At 42.9% G+C, this 20,314-nt stretch overlaps 1 protein-coding gene across 1 annotated transcript; it reads left to right on the top strand.

Moving 5' to 3' along the window:
• Positions 1 to 388: 388 nt before the first annotated feature.
• LOC148183459 (transcription factor BTF3-like) lies at positions 389 to 19,167 on the top strand. The gene is made up of 6 exons (XM_088061592.1): positions 389 to 685; positions 1,057 to 1,125; positions 9,988 to 10,101; positions 10,315 to 10,516; positions 17,290 to 17,352; positions 18,791 to 19,167. Exons 2-6 carry the CDS (start codon positions 1,057 to 1,059, stop codon positions 18,835 to 18,837), a joined length of 495 nt encoding a protein of 164 aa, XP_087917718.1. The 5' UTR covers positions 389 to 685; the 3' UTR covers positions 18,838 to 19,167.
• The last annotated feature ends 1,147 nt before the right edge of the window (positions 19,168 to 20,314 follow it).

Here is a 20,314-nt window from a genome sequence, read left to right on the forward strand (position 1 = left end):
TTTGTGACCCTATGGGGGACCCACACTGGAGCAGCTCATGAAGAGCTGTATCTAAAAGAAAAATCATGGATACAGGGACAAGGTTTGGATTACATCACCAAGAGAGAAAATACAACATTTAAATATCTTCTAGGAAAAAAAAAAAGTGAAACCAAGGACAGATCCATTAATGGGAAAAAACCCCTGCCAGGTGAGGCCGCAAGCAAGAGAAGATGGGGGAAGCAGAAAGGGAAGGGAGATAGGCCACACACACCAAACCAGATCGCAAACAGAAACGAACACGCCCGAAGGGAGGGGGGAAGGGGGGGGAACGGGGGGGGGGTGGCGGGGAAGGGAAGGGGGAAGGGGGGCGGGGAAGAGGCGTGGACTTTACCTTGCACCCCAATTTAGCCACATAAATAAATTTACTGTGCTTAGCACAGCACACTTACTGGAGTACATCGCTCCCTACAAGTAGGGTAACCTCCACTCCCCATCTCGTGCCTCTACCTCCTCCTGCGGTGGCGGCTCCGCCTCTCCAGATTTCACTGCCGCATAGGGCGCACTCTCCTGGTTTAGGCGGTGGTAGAGCGGCGTGCCTAGCCTCCCTTCCGTCCGCCATCTCGCGTGTTCTGCTCGGTTCTCATCCCGCTCCCACAACCCTCATCTCCCCCCGCTCTGGCACCGCTGCTTCCGCTCTAAGAAGGTACAAAGGAGACGTTGGGGAGGGAGCAGGGTGGAATTTGTTGCGCGAACAAGGGCTGCGGGTTAGTGGGCGGCTGTGGTTGGGGCAAGGCAAGGCAAAGCAGTTACGGGCAGGGCCTCAGGAGACCTGAGCATAGCTTTGGCGGCACTGTGTGGCAGACCGACCGCCCCCGACCGCCCTCCCCCCCCCCCCCCCCCCCCCCCCCCACCCCGTTAGGGCTTGGACGTCTTCCCGTCGGGTGTGCGAGTGTAGTGAGAGGTAGCTGCGGAGCCCCTTGTGCCCACCTACCTTACTGCCGGGCCCAAGTTGCGGCCTGGGCCACCGAGTGCTTCCTGATCTGTTTTGCATGGGTGCTCTTGTTGCTTCCACAGATGAAAGAAACAATCATGAACCAAGAAAAGCTTGCCAAGCTCCAGGCTCAAGTGCGCATTGGTGGCAAGGTAGGAATTGTCTTCCATCCCTGCCTTCAGGATTGTGTGTCACGGTCCATACACTGGGCCTCTGATGTGGGATTCTGAAAACTCGGGTGGGGAGCAGCCTTAAGGACTCCTGCCTTGGCTGGACTGTCCTTGGGGGAAGCTGCACTGCTGCAGGGATCTCTAGTCAGTTCAGTAGAAGCAGAATGTAGGAGTTGAACCTCCAGCCTTTTCCGTTTGGATTTGTTATATTATAGCTGACTTGTAGCCTATATTCTTATATAGGCTATATTAAAAGGGATCTGGGATGGGGCAACCCTGGATGTATGTACAAACTAGGGAATGAAACATAGAGCAGCACTGCAGAAAGGGACCTCTGGGTCCTCGTCAATGGTAAGCTGGATATGAGTCAGCAGTGCCCTGGCAGCCAGAAGGGCCAACAATGTCCAGAGGTGCATCAGGCACAGTATCACCAGCCAGTCAAGGGAAGTGATTGTCCTCCTCTGCTCTGCATGCACTGGTGCAGCCTCACCTCGACTACTGTGTGCAGTTTTGGGCATCACAATATAAGAAAGTGTTGCGAACAACTGTTTGATATCACTTAAAAAATCAGCAGCAAGGGTATCGGTAAAAAATAAATTTAATATTAAGTAACAGCATGACAAAGTTTGTTGGCAAGATTCACTCTATTGCTTACTAGACAGTTAAGGCACACCAAGGAAAACAAGCAACAACAAAACCAAACAAAATCCAGGCAATCAAAACAGAAATGAACTGAGAACTGTCTGGGGGGGGGGTGTGGGGGTGTGCATGCATGTGTGCGTGTGACGGCAAGGATAAAAAGGAATATGACCTAAAAGCTTAACAGCACTCAAACTTAACAGTACTTTAACTTGACTTATACCTTAAACCTAAGAATTTAACAAAAGAACAACACTTAACTTATACCTTAACCTTAACAACTTACCAGAGGAATAACAGTAGCATTTAACTTAGCTTATACCTTATGACTTAACCTTACTTACAGGCCTAACCTACTTAGATATTTAAGGTACTTAAACATCTAAGAAAGCATAATTTCTCCCAGCTCTCCTATAGCATATGTGCATGTGTATGCACACAGGTATAAAGAGTCAGTGCAAGTTACCTGTGAAAAATTCCCCTCAAGGGTAAGTGAAATATTCGTCTCAGATGGCTTTGCATCTCCCCAGCAGCTGAAGGGTCAGGCCTCGAGGAGTGGGGGTATTGTCTCAGGACTCATTGTTGTTTGGCAATCCTCTGAGTACAGCAAACATGAGAGTTTGCTGGCTCTGAGAGGCCCTACTCAGAGGGAGGTTGCTGGTCACAGCCTGCTGCAGTCCAGAAGAGCTCAAAGGGTCTCATTTTGGAGTGCTGTTTATAGGGTCACTAGAGAGTGGGCTTTAGTCATAACAGTGCATATCCTGAGACATCTTGGCCACAGTTTGGGTCTACACTTTCTTCGAAAGTGTGAGAATGGGGATATTATGCCATTCAAGCAAGGAAAACAGTTTCCAAGGCTGTTCATAAAGAAAACAGGAGCTCATTAGACAGCAGCAGTTCCTGGGAGCAGACAGTGTTTCTGATAAGCGCAAGAACAGCTGAGCCCATGTGCTGTTTGTCAAGTGTTTCTCAAATCACAGTGTGGCCTGGAAAAAAGGGGGGATGCACCACCACAGAAAGATATAAAGCTATTAGAGAGCATCAAAAGGAGGGCTACAAAGATGGTAAAGGATCTAGAGGGGAAGCCATATGAGGAGTAGCTGAGGTCACTTGGCTTGTTCAGACTGGAGAAGAGGAGACTGAGGGGAGACCTCAGTCTACAACTGTAGTTGCAGTCTACCAGTTCCTCACGAGGGGAAGCGAAGGGGCAGACTGATCTCTTCTCTCTGGTGACGAGTGATAGGACCTGAGGAAATGGCATGAAGCTGTGTCAGGGGAGGTTTAGGTTGGATATTAGGAAAAGGTTTTTCACCCAGAGGGTGGTTGGGCACTGGAACAGGCTCCCCAGGGCAATGATCACAGCCTCAAGTTCGTCTGAGTTCAAGAAGCATTTCAACAATGCTCTCAGGCACATGGTGTGGATCTTGGGTCTGTCCTGTGCAGAGTCAAGAGTTGGACTCTATGATCCTTGTGGGTCATGTCCAGCTCAGGATATTCTATGATTAAGATTTGAAGTAAGTAGACCTTACAGTAAATGATCTTTGGTATAGTTTTCATAATAAACTAGAGGGCTATACTCCAAATTCTCATCACAGATCTTTAAGATGCCCATGGCTGTTTTCTTACTTTTTATAACAAAGCTGGAGTTTCTGTATTTCTCATACTCTTGTCATTGTAGAATAACATGCTTGGAAGACCTTTTTAATTTTTTATAACATCTGAATTTATGTAGCTTTGTGATTACTTATAATCTGAAAATAAAAAAGTATGCTGAGTTTAGTTGTATGCTAGTAAACATGTTAATTACAGTTTCAGTTTTAAGGCAAGAATTTGTTAGCAATTTTTTGGTTTTTATACCTGAGAAATGTGTACACAATATTTAGAATACAAGCTATTCTAAAATAAGACAATGGGAGAAATGGTAAGGGACTCTGGAGTTCAGGTAGTTTTTTCATCAGTCTTCCTGATCAAAAGGAAGGAGTTTGAAAGTGTTAGTCAAATTTGGCAAATCAACAAATGGTTACAGTACTGGTGCCACAGCTGAGGGTTTGGCTACCTAGATTATAGGACTTGGTTTGAGAAACCTGGTCTGCTAGGGGCTGATGGGTCCATCTGTCAGAGAAGGGGAAGATCATCTTCAGTCATTGGCTTGCCAAGCTGGTAAAGAGGGCTTTAAACCAAAATTGCCAAGAGAGGGGAAACTCAGTCTATCCCACTCCTACTAGTTAGATGCCAGGGCCAGGGAGAGATGCCCAAAGCCTGGAGAGGGTTCACAGGTCAGCAGGAGAGCATCTGAATAGCAGCACTGAGGAATTCCAGCCAATAAATCAGCTTCATCAGGAGCCCAACTTAAATGCCTTTATGCAAACACATGCAGCATGGGGAATAAACAGGATGCACACATGCCTGCAGGGCTATGATCTTATTGGCAACACACAGATATGGTGGGAGGCTCCTGTGATGAATGTGTGAATAGAAGGACACAGGCCCTTTAGGAAGCACAGGCAGGGATGACAAGGAAGTGGTGTTGCCCTTTACGTCAATGAGCAGCTGGAGTGCATGGAGCTCCACCTGGGGATGGATGAGGAGCTGACAGAGTTTATGGATCAGGATTAAAGGGAGGGCAGGGACAGGTGACATTATAGTGGAAGTCTGCTACAGGCCCCCTGATCAGGAAGACTGGGTGAGGCCCTCTACAGACAGATAGGAGCAGCCTCACATTCAGAAGCCCTGGTCCTCATGGGGGACTTCAACCACCCTGATACCTGTTGGAGGGACAACACAGCAGAGCACAAGCAATCCAGGAGGTTCCTGGAATGGGTTGATGACTTCCTTCTCCAAGTGATAGAGGAGCCAATGAGGTGAGGGGCTATGCAGGACCTTATTCTCACCAACAAGGAGGGGCTGGTGGGGAATGTGGAGCTCAAGGGCAGCCTGGGCTGCCCTGACCATGAAATGGTGGAGTTTGAGATCCTTGGGGCAGCAAGGAATGCACACAGCAATCTCACTGTCCTGGGCTTCAGGAGAGCAGACTTTGGTCAGTTCAAGGATCTGCTTGGTAGAACGCCATGGGATAGGGCCCTGGAGGGAAGAGTGGCCTAAGAAAGTTGGTTGATATTCAAGGATCACCTCCTCCAAACTCAGGAGCAATGCATTCCAACAAAGAGGAAGTCAGGCAAAAATGCCAGGAGGCCTGTGTGGATAAACAAAGAGGTCCTGGACAAGCTCAAACAAAAAACAGAAGCCTACAGAGGGTGTAAGCAAGGACAGGTAGCCTGGGAGGAATACAGAGAGATTGTTTGAGCAGACAGAGATCAAGTTGGGAAAGCTAAAGCACTGATAGAATTAAATCTGGCCAGGGATGTCAAGGGTAACAAGAAAATCTTCTATACGTACGTCAGTGATAAAAAGAAGACTTCGGACAATGTGTGTCCTTTCTGGAAGGATATGGGAGACCTGGTTACCCAGGACATGGAAAAGGCTGAAGTACTCAATGACATTTTTTCCTCAGTTTTCACCAGCACACCACCTGAGTTGTAGAAGGTAAATGCAGGGACTGGGAGAATGAAGAATCACCCACTCTAGAAGACCAGCTTTGAGACCATTTAAAGAACCTGAGGGTGTTAGCATTCAGGAACACACATAATCACGGGATGATTATATGAAGGTGCTTTATTAAGAGCTCAGGGTGTTAGGGGTACACATACCCAAATCTGACCCATCTTGGTTTTGAGCTGAACATGTTTTATACTCTATCGTTATACAACTTACATATTAATTATTAAACTTACATTGTTCTATTGTATGCATTGTTTTTACCCAAGCATGAATTTCTCGTGATCCCCCCCAGCCCCCTAACATTGTTCCTCATGTTCTTTAAACAATAATTATATCCAGTCATATCTAACAATTGTATCATGATCATCTACTGATTACACAGGTGCAGTTTGACATGATCTTTAGCAAGTACAAGGTCTAACATTTCCTAGGGCCTACTTTTCCCAGGGCTTGGCAAACCTAACTTTCTTTCTAAGTCCCCAAATTTTCTAAGATTTTAAGACCTTTTACTATCAAGGGTTGCACAAGTCCCTGTGATATCCTGGCTTGTACCGGGAATAGTGTGGCTAGCAGGAGCAGGGAGGTCATTCTTCCCCTGTACTTGGCAGTGGTGAGGCCACACCTTGAGTTCTGTGTCCAGTTCTGGGCCCCCCAGTTTAGGAAGGACGTTGAGACACTGGAGTGCGTCCAGAGGAGGGCAACGAGGCTGGTGAGGGGCTTGGAACACAAGCCCTATGAAGAACGTCTGAGGGAGCTGGGGTTGTTTAGCCTGGAGAAAAGGAGACTCAGAGGTGACCTTATCACTCTCTACAACCTCCTAAAAGGAGGTTGTAGTCAGGTGGGGGTCAATCTCTTTCACCAGACAGCAACTGACAGAATGAGAGGACACAGTCTCAAGTTGCGCCAAGGGAAATTTAGGTTGGATATTAGGAAAAAGTTCTTCATGGAAAGAGTAATGCAATACTGGAACGGTCTGCCTGGGGAGGTGGTGGAGTCACCATCCCTGGATGTGTTTAACAAAAGACTGGATATGGCACTCAGTGCCATGGTTTAGTTGAGGTATTAGGGCGCATCGGTTGGACTCGATCTTGGAGGTCTCTTCCAACCTAGTGATTCTGTGATTCTGTGGCTTAACTCACAGTCCAAAGTTCTTCAAGGAGGTTTCTGTGGCTATAGCTTATTTATACAGTTTTTTCTACAATGGGCAGGCAAAACTCCTTCATAACAATGTTTAAGGCCTGAATCATTTCAGTCCCTGACAGAGGGTGGTGAGTCACTGGCACAGGTTGCCTCAAGAAGTTGTGTTTTCCCCATCCCTGGAAGTGTTCAAGGTCAGGTTGCATGGGGCTTGGAGCAACCTGGTCTAGTAGAAGGTATCCCTGCCCACAGCAGGGGGTTGGAACTAAATGATCTTTGAGATCTCTTCCAACCCAAACTACTCTGTGATTCTATTCAGCAGAATTCTTGTTGACAATTTCCAGTAGCGTTTATTCACGTGTTGAAGCTTTTTGCCTTTAAATGGATATTTAGTCAGTCTTAAATCAGGATTAATCCAGTAATTAACTGGATTGGTGATTTTGTGTTTTCTTTATATGGATTACTAGTTAAGCAGAGGACTGCTGTATTATGTTTATGATTATGTGCATGTTACTAGCATGTGTGTATTGCCCATAGAGGGCTTTAACCTTTATCACTACTATTTTGGGGTTTATGGATGCTAAATCTGAACCAGAGTGCCTGTGGTTATTGCAGGCCGCGTGGCTCGGTCCTGCCTGAGAGCTAGCCTGGGAAATTCATGGGAGGATTTGAAAACAATCCTCAGAGACAGAAAACAGCCGTGCCAGGTGCTGTTTGTCTGTCCCTTGTTTTCTTTGCAGGAGAAGGTCAGGAGGTGGTGTGCACCACTGACCAATGATGGTGATGTAGTGGTTTACTAACCAATAAGAGTTTCCTTTCTGTACTTTCCATGAACCAGTCTATAAAACAAGCCTGAAGTAATAAACTAAGGATTTCTCCTGTTCTGACTCCATGAGAGTCTGTGTCGTCTCTACCCAGCCGTTCCTAATAGAGTGACAGGGGTTGTTTTTTTTTTTCTTCTTTCTTGTGAGAAAAGGTTGCACATTGCCTCTGGTGTAAGATTTTCATGACATTGCAGGCCTGCAGATCTTAAAAAGATAAATATTATATTTAGGTGGAGGGCTATTGTAGTACTTCATTATGTGGAATTTGACATTTTTGTGCAGGGTGTTGATACAGCTAAATGTAATGTTGATTCTTACAAACCTTTTTCCTGGAGAAATCTAGAGCTCTGTGTCTGTAGGGGAACTTAACCTTTGCTTGTTTTGCTTTCTAAAAAGGAGCGGTCTGGAATATTACATAGAAGTATTTCTTAAAAAATATATTTCATAAAATCATTTACGTTTGAAAATACCTCTAAGATCATGTCCATAAAATATTTTGGGGAAATATGTGTTCTTCAAATTTTACACAAGTGTGTAAGTCCATCAGATGGAGATGTCTATTTGGAATAAAAAAGTGGTTTGGGTTTTCTCATTTTCATTTCTTAATTATATTTTTGATAGCTTTATAGTCTCTGACTCTTTATTGTCAAAATTTGACTACAACTTAAAATTGTCTAAGGAAAAATTAATGGGCTTCAGAAATTACTGAAAACTGCTCAGAAGTTTTCCCCTGTGGCACCAGAGGCAAACTCTGACTTTTCAGTATCAGAATCAGCTGTTTAACTTTATTCTTATTTGGCTGAGCAACATCATTGTCCAAACTTCTATTCATGTCATGCACTAATTTTGGGTTTTGTCTTACATTGTTCTAGTAACCTTTAAGCAATCTTGAAGTTCATTTCTTTAAACCCTGATGAAGCTACGTAAGTTGCAGCCTGAAAAGACAGCTGTAAACTGTGGCCAGAACTGCTACTTATTTTTCACAACTGTTTCATAACTTCTTGGAACAAAAATGTCAGAAGTAGAGCAACAATGAAAGTTCATCCTAATTCTTGGTAACTTGTATCATCTAAACAGTTGGCATTCACAGCTCTAGGTAATCCCTAACATAAACCAGATGCAACTCCATATTGTGTGACACTGTAAAGAATAAGGGATAGAAAAAAAAGAGAGATCATTTGTATTTACTGGGATGGTAGACTGAAATCTGTTGTGCATTCTTCAATAGGAAGCTGATGGTTAGGGGCATTCCAGCAAAGGTTTTCCTGACCATTGTGGACCTGATTTCTCTCCTCGCCCCCCCCCGCCATCCCCCTTTACAACAATGGTATAAGTTCCTGGAGTGCAGACATGGCCTGTCACTACACTGATCATCATTAGTATTGCTGTAGCAGTTACGCTTGCACACACATACTTTCAGGAATTACACTGCTCTGTCTGGCTATAAATATATAACCAGATTACACTGCTCTGTCTGGCAATAAATATATAACCAGGGTAATTAAGAATTCAGTTACTCGGAACTATAAAGATCAAAGGTATTGTTAGGGGTTAGTCCTAGGAATGATGTCTGAATAGATCTTTCTGTAGAGGTTGATTTGTCACCAAATTAAGCTAGCAACTCTTTAGGTATACAAGACTATAGAGTATGTCAGTCTTCAGGAGATGACCAGTTTTCAATTTTATGCCTATGGTAACAGACAAGGACACACTTGAAGTTTTTCTTTCCTAAGTAGGATGTTGCACCATCCCCATGAGACTTAGGAAATAAAGCTTCTGTTTTGCATTGCATCCTGAAGTCTCACACTTCTCACAAACATGCAAAGCTTGCTTTAGCAAGGAAAAGACTGCTGCAGTGCAGTTGAAAGAGTGGGGTTGTGTGCTGAAACACAGAAGTAAAACTTTGCATACAAAGTTTATTTGTAGATGGCTGCAGAGTAGTTATATGTGTAATTTTTCTTTAGTATCTCTCAGCCTCCTTTGGGCTGAATTCCCCTGGGATCCTCCCTCATGGGGAGTCCCATTTATCTCAGTCCTTATTCGAAGAAAACTCCCGAGCTCATTAGTTTCTGGTTTCTCGTGTTTATTGAAGGATCCTTACAGAAACTTGGCAGGTCTATCCAGACTAGCTGCACAAGCTTAAATCACCACAGCCTGGTTCATTTTGTTCTGATGATACAAAATGGCTCCGAACCACGTGGTCTTTTCACCTTTATACCAACTTTTACCCTATTAACTACAGACACGTGTATTGTTATTATATCTCACCAAATAGGTTTTCTATATCTACTCATGTAATTAAAAGTGTGACTAATTCTAAACCAATCATTCTCTGTGCTTCTAAAAACTGCAGAAGCATGGAGAAGAAGGAAGAAGAAGGATTAAAAACTACACCCTTTTTCCTCCATCTTTACTCCATGTGTGAAACCCTCTTAAAATCTATATTTTCACCTCAGTGATAAAAGAAACATTTCTCTACTTTCTATTTAATTTCTTACAAACTATGGCTTGCTCAGGAATATTTTGAAGCCTTTCTGTCAATATTATATATGACTGATGTATTTTTTAAAGAATTAAATAGACAAAAAAAGTCTCTGCATTTCTGGACTCCTACAATATGGCCACAAAAATTAGAGTTTGCAAAGAACTACTTAAATATTAATTAATAACTTTTTTTTTTGCGAAGGGTACTGCCCGCAGAAAGAAGAAGGTTGTCCATAGAACAGCTACAGCAGATGACAAGAAACTTCAGTTTTCTTTGAAGAAACTGGGTGTCAACAATATTTCTGGAATTGAAGAGGTAATTGCTTGAAAAGGGAAAATGCTTTTCTATATAGAAATATAGAATATATAAAACTTAATTTCCTTGTAAGTAACATCTTAAACTTGCCTGTAAATTATCTATGGGTGCTTAATTGAGCTTTAGGAACTTCAACTAGTTTCCCATTAAATTGAAAAATCATTCTAAACTGCTTGAAATACTGGTTTTGGTTTTGGTTTTTTTCCCTTGCAGGTAAATATGTTCACCAACCAAGGAACAGTCATTCACTTCAATAACCCTAAAGTTCAGGCATCCCTGGCTGCTAACACTTTCACTATCACTGGCCATGCTGAGACAAAGCAGCTGACAGAAATGCTTCCTAGCATCTTAAATCAGCTTGGAGCTGACAGCTTAACTAGCCTGAGGAGATTGGCAGAAGCCCTACCCAAGCAATGTAAGTTAAAACTTGAATGTGTTTCCTGCTGGCAGCTATGGGGCTTATTTTTATAGCTGCGGTAAAATTCAGTGCACTCTTACTGTCTGCAAGCATATTATAAAATGCTAAAGAAATGAGACACTTAAATCTTATTTATAGCTCAAATCCAACAATGAATATAACAGAATAAAGCAGAAGCACCTGTTTCTCAGCATATCTTGCAGCTGGTCTAGGACTAGAAAGTTGTAGCCAGACTTGATTTCGTGGTAGTTTACTACTTGCTGTGGCTACCATATTTTGGCATACATAGTTCATTAAAGCTAGATAGAGTTACTCTGAGAAAGTTAGGTTTTAAAAGAAGGTATATCTGTTTTGACGCTTTTAATGGAAACATGAATAATAGGAGAGGGACTTGAGGACAGACATCTTGCTACTGCTTTGTTCCCTCACAGATGTGGTGAAGGTGTTATTTCTTGCATGGGCTTTTTGATAGCTAAGAGGCATTTATACAGCATTTGTAAGGAAACATAATTTCTCTGTGTGTAGAACAGTGTAGCGAACAGGACTGGCATGATCATTAAGGTAGATACACCAATTTTGTATTCTATCCTTAAATTAGTAAAAGAACCTGAACACTTTTTCTCCCTAAAACTATGTGAAAAATGTAGAGGAGGGACCTAAGTATCTGGTGTTTGGAAAAGCTCCTGCTGCTGCTGCTGCTACAGGGTAAGAATTGGGAGCAGAAGACAGGCTTGTACTGGCCTGATGTACTGGTCTGGGACTGATGCCTTAAGTTTTAGTGTTTATATTTTTCAGATCCTGTACAGCATTAGTGTATAACTCTGAACTCCATATAGAGTGTTAGTAAGCTCTCTTCACATTTTTGTCAGACAAAACAATCCTTCCAGTCCTGAGAACCAAGGACACCCTCTGCCTCAGGCCCCAAAAAGTATAAACAAAAGTGAATTGGGGGGGAAAGCAAACCAGGGGAATATGACTTCATTGCCTGAAGCTGTAATTGAACAATTAACCTCTGATATGCAAATAGACCAAACATATCTGTCTGAAAAACTTGTGACCATCGTCCATCTTGGGTGTAGTCTCTACAAGGCTTTTGCACTGCCCAAGGTGTATCTATTGAAGGCTTTTAATAAATACCTACTTCATTCTTTTAACTCTGTGTAGCCTCTGTTCTAGGTAGCCACTCCAAGGCATCAGGACCATGTTTCATGTCCTGCATGTAGGGTTTTCCTACTTGCTTTCTACTTCTTGTGGCAGTTATGAACTTGATTGTTACGGTTTTTATTTCTGTGCTTTGCTGCCAGCAAAGATAGACTCTATTCCTAAAGCTGATGATGCTTCTCTTCTCTGAACTTCCCACTGAAAAAAAATCTGTTAATAAAGCAAAAGCCACATGTGCAACATGGTGGCTGCAGTCCTCCTGGAGTGACAGATGTGGTTCTGTTGAAGCAATGATCCCATAGAAGGGTGTAGTTTTCCTCTGAAGGTCCAGTGGTGTAGATGGGTCCAGTCTTTCCTCTAGGAAGCCAGTGGAGAAAGGCTGCCTGTGGTGTTCCGATTCTCCAATTATATCTAGGTAGGAATGCTTGGCTCCTCCCCCTGGATCCCATCTCACAATGGGATGATGTAATTTTATCAGTCATGCAGTGAGACTCAATGGCCCATTAACAGAAGATAGCCCCCTGGAGGGAGGATGGGTCTGGAATTGATAAAGAACACTGCCCCCCTAGTTTTAACAGATGGTAATAGAATACATACTTTTGGTTACATCTTGCATTGCAACCCAAGACAAACTATCAACCCAGCACTACCACTGTAACCCCTAAACCATATCACCCAGCACCAGATCCAGATGCCTCTTAAACACCTCCAGGGATGGTGACTCCACCACCTTCCTGGGAAACCTACTCCAATGCCTGACCACCCTAACAGTATTTTTTTTTCTAATATCTAATCTGAATCTCATGTCTCAGGTTAAGGCCATAAATTCTTCTGCATTAGTGAGCAACAGGTCCAGCAGTGCCTCTCCTCTGGTTGGGCTCTCCATCACCTGTACTAGGAAGTTGTCCTCAAAGCATTTGTATTGGGTCTTACTGACATGGAGTTAACTTTTTCCATAGCAGCCCTCACAGTGCTGTGTATTGGCAGCTAGAAAGGTGTTGATAACATACCAGTGCTTTGGCATCGAGGCTGTCTCTCCAACAATACCCCCTGTTCATCCCCCAAGGAGAGTATGCTGGTGGTAGACAAATATCTTTGGAAGGGACATAGCCAGGACAGCTGATCCCAACTGACCAAAGGGATATTAACATCTGCTCAGCAATAAAAGTTAAGAGAAAGGAGGAGGAAGGAGGGGGCATTCATTATTAAGATATTTGTGTCCTGGAGCAACTGCTACACAGACTGAAGCCCTTGTCCCAGGAAGTGGTCAAACATTGCATGTTGATGAGAAGTCGAGAATAGATCTTTTGTCTTCCTTTGCTTTTGCATGTGGCCTTTGCTTTATTAACCTGCCTTTATCTTGACCCATGAGTTTTGTTCCATCTTATTTTCTCCTCTCTCAAGTCCTGCTGAAGAGGGGAGTGATAGAGCAGCTTGGTGGGCACTTGGTGTCTGGCCACAGTCAACTCACTTCAGCACTCCACTAATTTCTTGGACTGCTTGCAATTCACTGTGCCATTTTTCCAGCAGATATCTGGGTGGTTAATGACCGCTATCAGGATCAGGGCATGCAAGCATGATGCTTCCTGCTGTTGCCTTTTTCTCAACCTGAAAATGAAACTCAAGATAATTTTAGTAAGGAGGTAATATAAAAGGGGATCTTTATTTGAAGGCTGCAGTTGAACCACAAAGTTTCCTTTCTTGACTTGGTCTCTAATTTTCACCCATAAGCTTTTGACCTGTGTCTTGCTGTTCTTCAAAGATCGCTTCATGCAATCAATCCTGGTTTTGGCATAGACAGCAACTCCCCCACCTCTCCTTCCTTGTCTGTCCCTTCTGAGTAGTTTATAGTCATCAGTCATAGCACTCTAATAATGCAATTCGTCCCACCAAATTTCTGTGATAGCAATGAGGTTGTGGTTTTCCATCTGGGCAGCTGTTTCCAGCTCCTTCTGTTTTCCATGATGTGTACACATGTATAGAGGCACTTCAGCTGGGCTGTCAGCCACATCCCCTTTTTAGAGGAGCTCACCCTAATTCCCTTGAGGCAATTCACAGGTGTTTTCTGTTTATTCCTCATGCCTTGGCAGCCCCTGGCTCTTCTCAAGTGCCTAGAAAACAGTGTCCTTCCCCCAATAAATCTAGTTTACAGCTCTGTTTATAAGTCCAGCTGGCTTATTACTCAGGACACTCTTGCCCTGCTTGGATACTTGAGCCTCATGAAAATTCATTTATTTCCCTTCTGGTTGCCTTACACCTTTTAATGTTAGGCATCAGGAGATGGTGCAGTTCTTTCTGGTTTAGGAAGTTTCTGAATAGTGTAAAACCATTATAGCTAGCTCATGCAGTCAGTATTTGCCATTAGCATATGTTGGGGGTGGCATTTGGATAAACAATCCCATGCATATCTGCATCATTTCATGCTCCAGTAATTCCTAACCAAGAGTGATAGCCTTAAAGATGTTTCATGTGTGGTTTTACTGTTGGTAGAAGCTGGAATAGCCTACAGGTTCCAGGATTCACTGAGTCCTCTTCTTCCACCAGCATACAAAATTCAGACTTCTTAGATGTGACCTCGTGCACATTTACACTGATGTCTAGGCAGACCTTTGTCAGGAACTGTAGACTAGATAGATTATCATTCTGCTTTAGTGTGTCAACCTGCTCACATTTGTAGAATAGACCCTCTACTCCCATTATATTTGCTCCACATATAAAGCATTTAAATTATTTGTACCTTGTAAATTAGGCACTGATTTGTTTCAAAACATGTAATGGCTTTTACCTTTTCTTTTTCAGTTATGTCCCACTGTAGCTCTCTATTCTCATTAAGAAATAGAGTATATTTGATAAACTATGTTAACAGACTGTAAGTTAAATTCCAAGGGGGACTTGTGGCTTCAAAATATATCTATTAATGCACAAAAATGCATCAGTATATTTTCTAGGAGGATGCACATCTACTTGAAACCTTGTCATTTTATGTAAGCAATTAAACATAACACTTTTAAACAAAAGCCTTTTTGGATACAGTGGCAATGTTATTATGCCTGTTAACAATAGACATCATACCACAGATGCAGACTAGCTAGGCAAGCTGCTTTTGGGGTGCATTTTTGAAAGCAACTGTTCTTTGAGCCCTTTAGGTTATAACGCTTAAGATAAGCTAGCTGTATCTTAATGGCAACAAATGCAGTTGCAGGGATTTATAGGGTTTAGTCATAGCTTTCCCATTTTTCAACTATGCTAAAAGCCTGGCTAAATGCTGCCACATTAAGCTTACCTGAAGATTGCTGTTGTGGGTTGACTTTGGCTGGCTGCCAGGTACTCACCAAGATGTACTCTCAATCCCATCCATCAGCAAGATGGGGAGAAGATAGAATAAAAGACTGGTGGGTTAATATAAGGACAGGGGGAGATCACTCACCAATTGCCATAATGGACAAAACAGACTCAACTTGGGTAAATTAATTGAATGTATTACCAATCAAATTGGAGTAAGATAATGAGAAATAAGAACAAATCTTAAAACCTCTTCCCTTCTTCCTGGGCTTAATTTCACTCCCAACTCTTCTACCTCTGAGTGGCATAGGGGAATGGGGAATGAGGGTTGTGGTCAGTTCCTAATGCTGTGTCTCTACCACTCTCCTCACTCTTCCCCTGCTCCAGCGTGAGTCCCTTCCACAGGGTACAGTCATTCAAGAACAGGCTTCTCCAGCATGGTTCCTCCATGGGGTCACAGGTCCTGCCAGCACACCTGCTCCAGCATGTGATCCTTTCTTTGCAGATCCTGCCAGGAGCCTGCTCCAGCACAGGCTTTTCACAGGGTCACAGATTTTAAATCAGTTACCAACTCTACAATAGTCTTTCATCAGTTCTTGTAGGGAGAGGAGCTTTCTCTTGCCATGCCATAGAGACTTCTCCACAAGAACCAGTTCTCTCTTGCTTCCAGCCTCAAAAGGTAACTGAGCACTGGTGGGGCTGGCCCCATTGCACCGCAGCCTGGTGGGGCTGAGCCAGGCCCCAGTGGTGGCCGGGTGGGGGACAGGAGGCCGTGGGACTCCAGCTGAAGCTGGGCCAGTTCAGAGCTGCTAACATCTTGCTAACACCAAGCCCTGCTCCCACCATTGGCCTGCACTGAGCCAGGGTCTGCTGGGCCCTGGGAGTGGCTCCGGGCCAGGCCAGCCCCACACCCACCCCCCCCCCCCCCAGCAACTGCTGGGCAGAGGGAGGGACCCGGTGTGGCCTGCAATCCATCACTGTGACTGCTTCGGCCACTGGCTATGACCATCTGCAGGCCTGGACAAGATATTAACCGTTTCACTACACAGATGAGACCTGCAGACCTTGATCTGATCTCAAGAGAGAGAAAAGGACAGACTGTCGACATGTAGAATGACAGCATGAAGACACCAAGGTCAGTAAAGGAGTCAAGTCTCAGGTGGAAGGAGAATGAGGAGATGCCCTAGTATTGAGGTTGAAAGTTCTTTTGGTAAGGCCATGGAGATGGACTATGATACACTAAAACATCCCCTTGAATTCGTGAGAAAGCATGGGGGGATGGAGTGTTCAAACTGTAGATGTGAGCAGAGGTATCCATGATGAAGCAAAATAGATGCCGAAGGGACTGTGATCCCATGAGATGTTTGAACAGAGAGAGAGTTATGAAAACCCTTGCCCTCAGGGAGAGAAGACCTCTGTTCCCAGAGATAGATGATTGCAGAGATAGATGAAGAGAACAGCTCATCCTTAAAATAATACCCCATAAGTTTACATGGTCCATAAATGCAGCTGTGGGAAGGCTGTGAAAATGGGAGGAACTTCACGATTGCAGATCTTTTCCCGGGCAGCTGCTATTTGTGGAAATGAAAAGCCACAAGAGAACTGTTTCTTGTGGAGAAGTCTCCATGGCCTGGTGAGAGAAAGCTTCTCTCCCTACAAGAACTGATGAAAGACTATTGTAGAGTTAGTAACTGATTTAAAATCCCAGGTTTTATCTCTACGTTATCAGCTGGGAAAGAAAAGTTAGGTGAGGGGAGGAAAGGTGTTCTTAAGGTTTTATTCTGATTATTTTTATTCTTTTAGTTCTGTTAATAAAGTTTTCTTCATACTTTTTAAGTTTTGAGCCTGTTTTGTCCTCCTCCTAATCCATATCTCACAGCAAAAAATGAGTAAGTGCACTGGTGATTTTAGCCAGCGCTAAACGCACCACATTATTTGGTGCATTGGCCAGGAAACTGAAATCAGCAAATTTAAACCACTACAGTAATCAATAAACCAAGCTGCTTTTAAGAGAAATTGGTAAAATCAGTCTCTGTGCTTTTAGCTGAAAATTATTACCATGCAAGGCACTCTAGATATATAGAACCAAAATGGTGACTAGTAAACTTGTTTGGCATGTATCTTCTCATTTTTCAACTGGTCTGTTTGAGCATTATTAGTAACATATAATTGGTTGTAGAGTTTTATTCAGCAGGGGAACTGGATAGAGAATTGCAGTTTAGCTCAGACTCTTTGATAATATTTTCAAAAAACAAAGCAAAGCACCTTTGTAATCAAGATGCTTATGATGAGCTTGACTGATGCTTTTGAACTGCTTGTTTTTCCAGCTATGGATGGAAAAGCACCACTTGCTACTGGTGGTGATGATGATGACGATGATGAAGTTCCAGGTAAGAACAAGCATTCAGTGGAGGAAAAGGAAGTTAATTTTGCTGAGACATAATATATGCAGTATAAGATTGGGACAAGGACAGTAAGAGTATTGACTAATCATTCCTTTCAGTACCTGAAAGGGGGGCTGCAGGACATCTGGAGAGGGATATTTTTGTGAGGGCATGGAGTGACAGGATAAGGGGGAGCAGCTTTAAACTGAAACAGGGTAGATATGCATTAGATATTAATTAGATACTATTTAGATATTGTCCCTCTGTACTTGTCACTGGTGAGGCCACACCTTGAATACTGTGTCCAGTTTTGGACCCCTCCAAGAAAGACATTGAGGTGCTGGAGCATGTCCAGAGAAAGGCAATGGAGCTGGGGAAGGGTCTGAAACACAAGTCTTATGAGGAATGGCTGAGGGAGCTGGGGGGGGCTCAGCCTGGTGAAAAGGAGGCTCAAGGGTGATCCTATGACTCTCTACAAGTACCTGAAAGGAGGTTGTAGCAAGGTGGGGGTTGACATCTTCTCCCAGGTAGCAAGTGACAGGATGAGAGGAAACCGCCTCGAGCTGTGCCAAGGGAAGTTCAGGTTGAACATCAGAAAGAATTTCTTCACAGAAAGAGTGGTTAAGCATTGAAACAGGCTGCCCGGGGAAGTGGTGGAGTCCCCATCCCTGGAAGCGTTCAAGAAACTACTGGATGTGGCACTTAGTGCTCTGATCTAGTTGACAAGGTGGTGTTCAGTCAAAGGCTGGACCCAATGATCTTTGAAGTCTTTTTCAACCTGAATGATTCTGTAATTCTGTGATTAGGAAGAAATTCTTTACTGTGAGGGTGGTGAGGCACTGGCACAGGTTGCCCAGAGAAGCTGTTGCTGCCCCATCACTGGAAGTGTTCATGGTCATATTGGAAGGGGCTTGGAGTAACTTGGTCTAGTAAAAGGTGTCCCTGCCCATGTCTGGGTTGGAATGAGATGATCTTTAAGGTCCCTTCCAACTCAGGCCGTTCTGTGATTCTTTTATAGAATGTCTGTGGACATTGTTTTCAGATACCATATGAGACTTAGATGGATCATTGGTTTGAGCTAGCATTTTTGTCCCATGTAGGAATAATAGCTGTGGCTAAGATAATTATTTAATAGTCAATAAGAAGAGTGCTAAGAAACTGCCTTTTCAGTATCACTGCTCTGTTGTGGATATGGTGAAGTTAAATGCTCTTAGAATTGTGCTTTATAATTAACTATTTCAAACTTACTTGTTTTAATGAGAATGAACCATGAAACTCTTAAATGTTGTTTGGTTTGTATTTTATTAGCTGATTTTATTTTTTTTTTTGCCATTTAACCACTTAATATGACCTGGAACTTTTCTTTTGGGGGGGGGGAGGATGTGAGGGAATTGGCAAAGCTGAAGTAGGTCAAACTTGAATTTCAACATTTTTCTTTTTCTAGATCTTGTTGAAAACTTTGATGAAGCTTCAAAGAATGAAGCAAACTGAACTAAGCGACACTTTGTGAATAAAATTAAAACTTGAAAAAGCTACATGGAGCTGCTATTTTATATTATGACTGCTTTTATTTGATTTTATTCTGATTTCCTGATGAGATCTCAAGATGTGTAATATTTGGAAACTCCTGAACCTGCAGCTCTTCTTTAGTTATTTCTTGTACACAGTATTGTTTTTGTGGCCTAGTTTAACAAGCCTATGCTTTGAAATAAGTCAGATTGCTAATGAATCTCTACCTAGACACAAATTTTGAGCAACTTGTATACATGCAAAACCCCATCTTTAATGAACTTTGGCATACAATAAAGAATAAAAAATGAACTTTCTGGTGTGGCTTTTTGTCAGAAAAGCAAGAAAAATAAATTGACCATAACTATTAAGCAATCATAAAAGGTCTTGTTTTTTTTAGAGCATCTTCCTTTTTGCTCTGTTAGAAAACTGGCTTCTAAAAAAATTTTCAGTGCATAATGGAGCATTTAATACTTAATTGGTGAATTCCTAGTGTTTGTGTATTGAGAGACTGCCAGCTATTCACCAGTCTTCACAGAAGTAATTGTGAACGCCGTTTATTTCTATCTTTAGCACACCTTTTATAGGGTTTTACAGGGTCTGCGGGCAGAGCAAGCTGCTATTGGCTAACACACACAGTTTACATTTTTTCTCCTACACACAAGAATATTGTTTTGCTTTACTCTCTCTTCTGCATGAAGGTTTCAAGGACTTTAGCCTTTAATATTATGACTTATTTCAAAAGCTGGTTTGTGCACACAGGCCTTTACTAATATATAAAATATAGCAACAATTCCCCCTTTCTCTTTTTGCACAAACCAGGCTTTGGATAAGATAACATACAACTTAGACTGTCATCTCAGTTAACACTATAAGTAAAGTCCATCCCCCTTCTAGCACAAGAGACCTCAACCATCCAGTGATGCCCCAGCTGGCGAACCAACTTCCAATGGGGTCACTATCTTCTTTCAGGGCACGTAACCCATCCTGTAGCTGTTGTAGTTGCTTATGGATGGAAACTGAATGATCAGTAAGATTCAAACAGCACATGCCTTCAAATTCCTCACAACCATGTCCTTGCGCTAAGAGCAAAAAGTCAATTGCAGCTCAATATTATAATACTGCATGATGTACGCTACTCACATCGGCTGAAAGCTCACTTAACATTTTGGATGTTAAGTTCAATTCTTCCTTAGTCTAACAAGCGAGCCTTTTTGGAGTTGCTAGGCCTTAATTCATTCAGGCTTCGCTTTGACTGTTTGATGTTCTTCATTTTGCTAGCTATATTCAACAATTGATGTAAGCTTGGGTGGAACAAAGTTCGTTTCTTAAGATAACAGGGTCCTCTGTGGATTAGCAGGAATCTAATTCCATGCTCTATGTCCACAGATTAGGAATATGGAATTAGGTAATCGCTTTGGTAATTGTCCTGTGAGATTGCACCACAAATAAAGGCTTT

The sequence above is a fragment of the Pseudopodoces humilis genome, chromosome 12 (assembly GCF_049639895.1).
Source record: "Pseudopodoces humilis isolate 2021_Gansu_Grassland_sample_001 chromosome 12, ASM4963989v1, whole genome shotgun sequence".
NCBI classification, from domain to species: Eukaryota; Metazoa; Chordata; class Aves; order Passeriformes; family Paridae; genus Pseudopodoces; species Pseudopodoces humilis.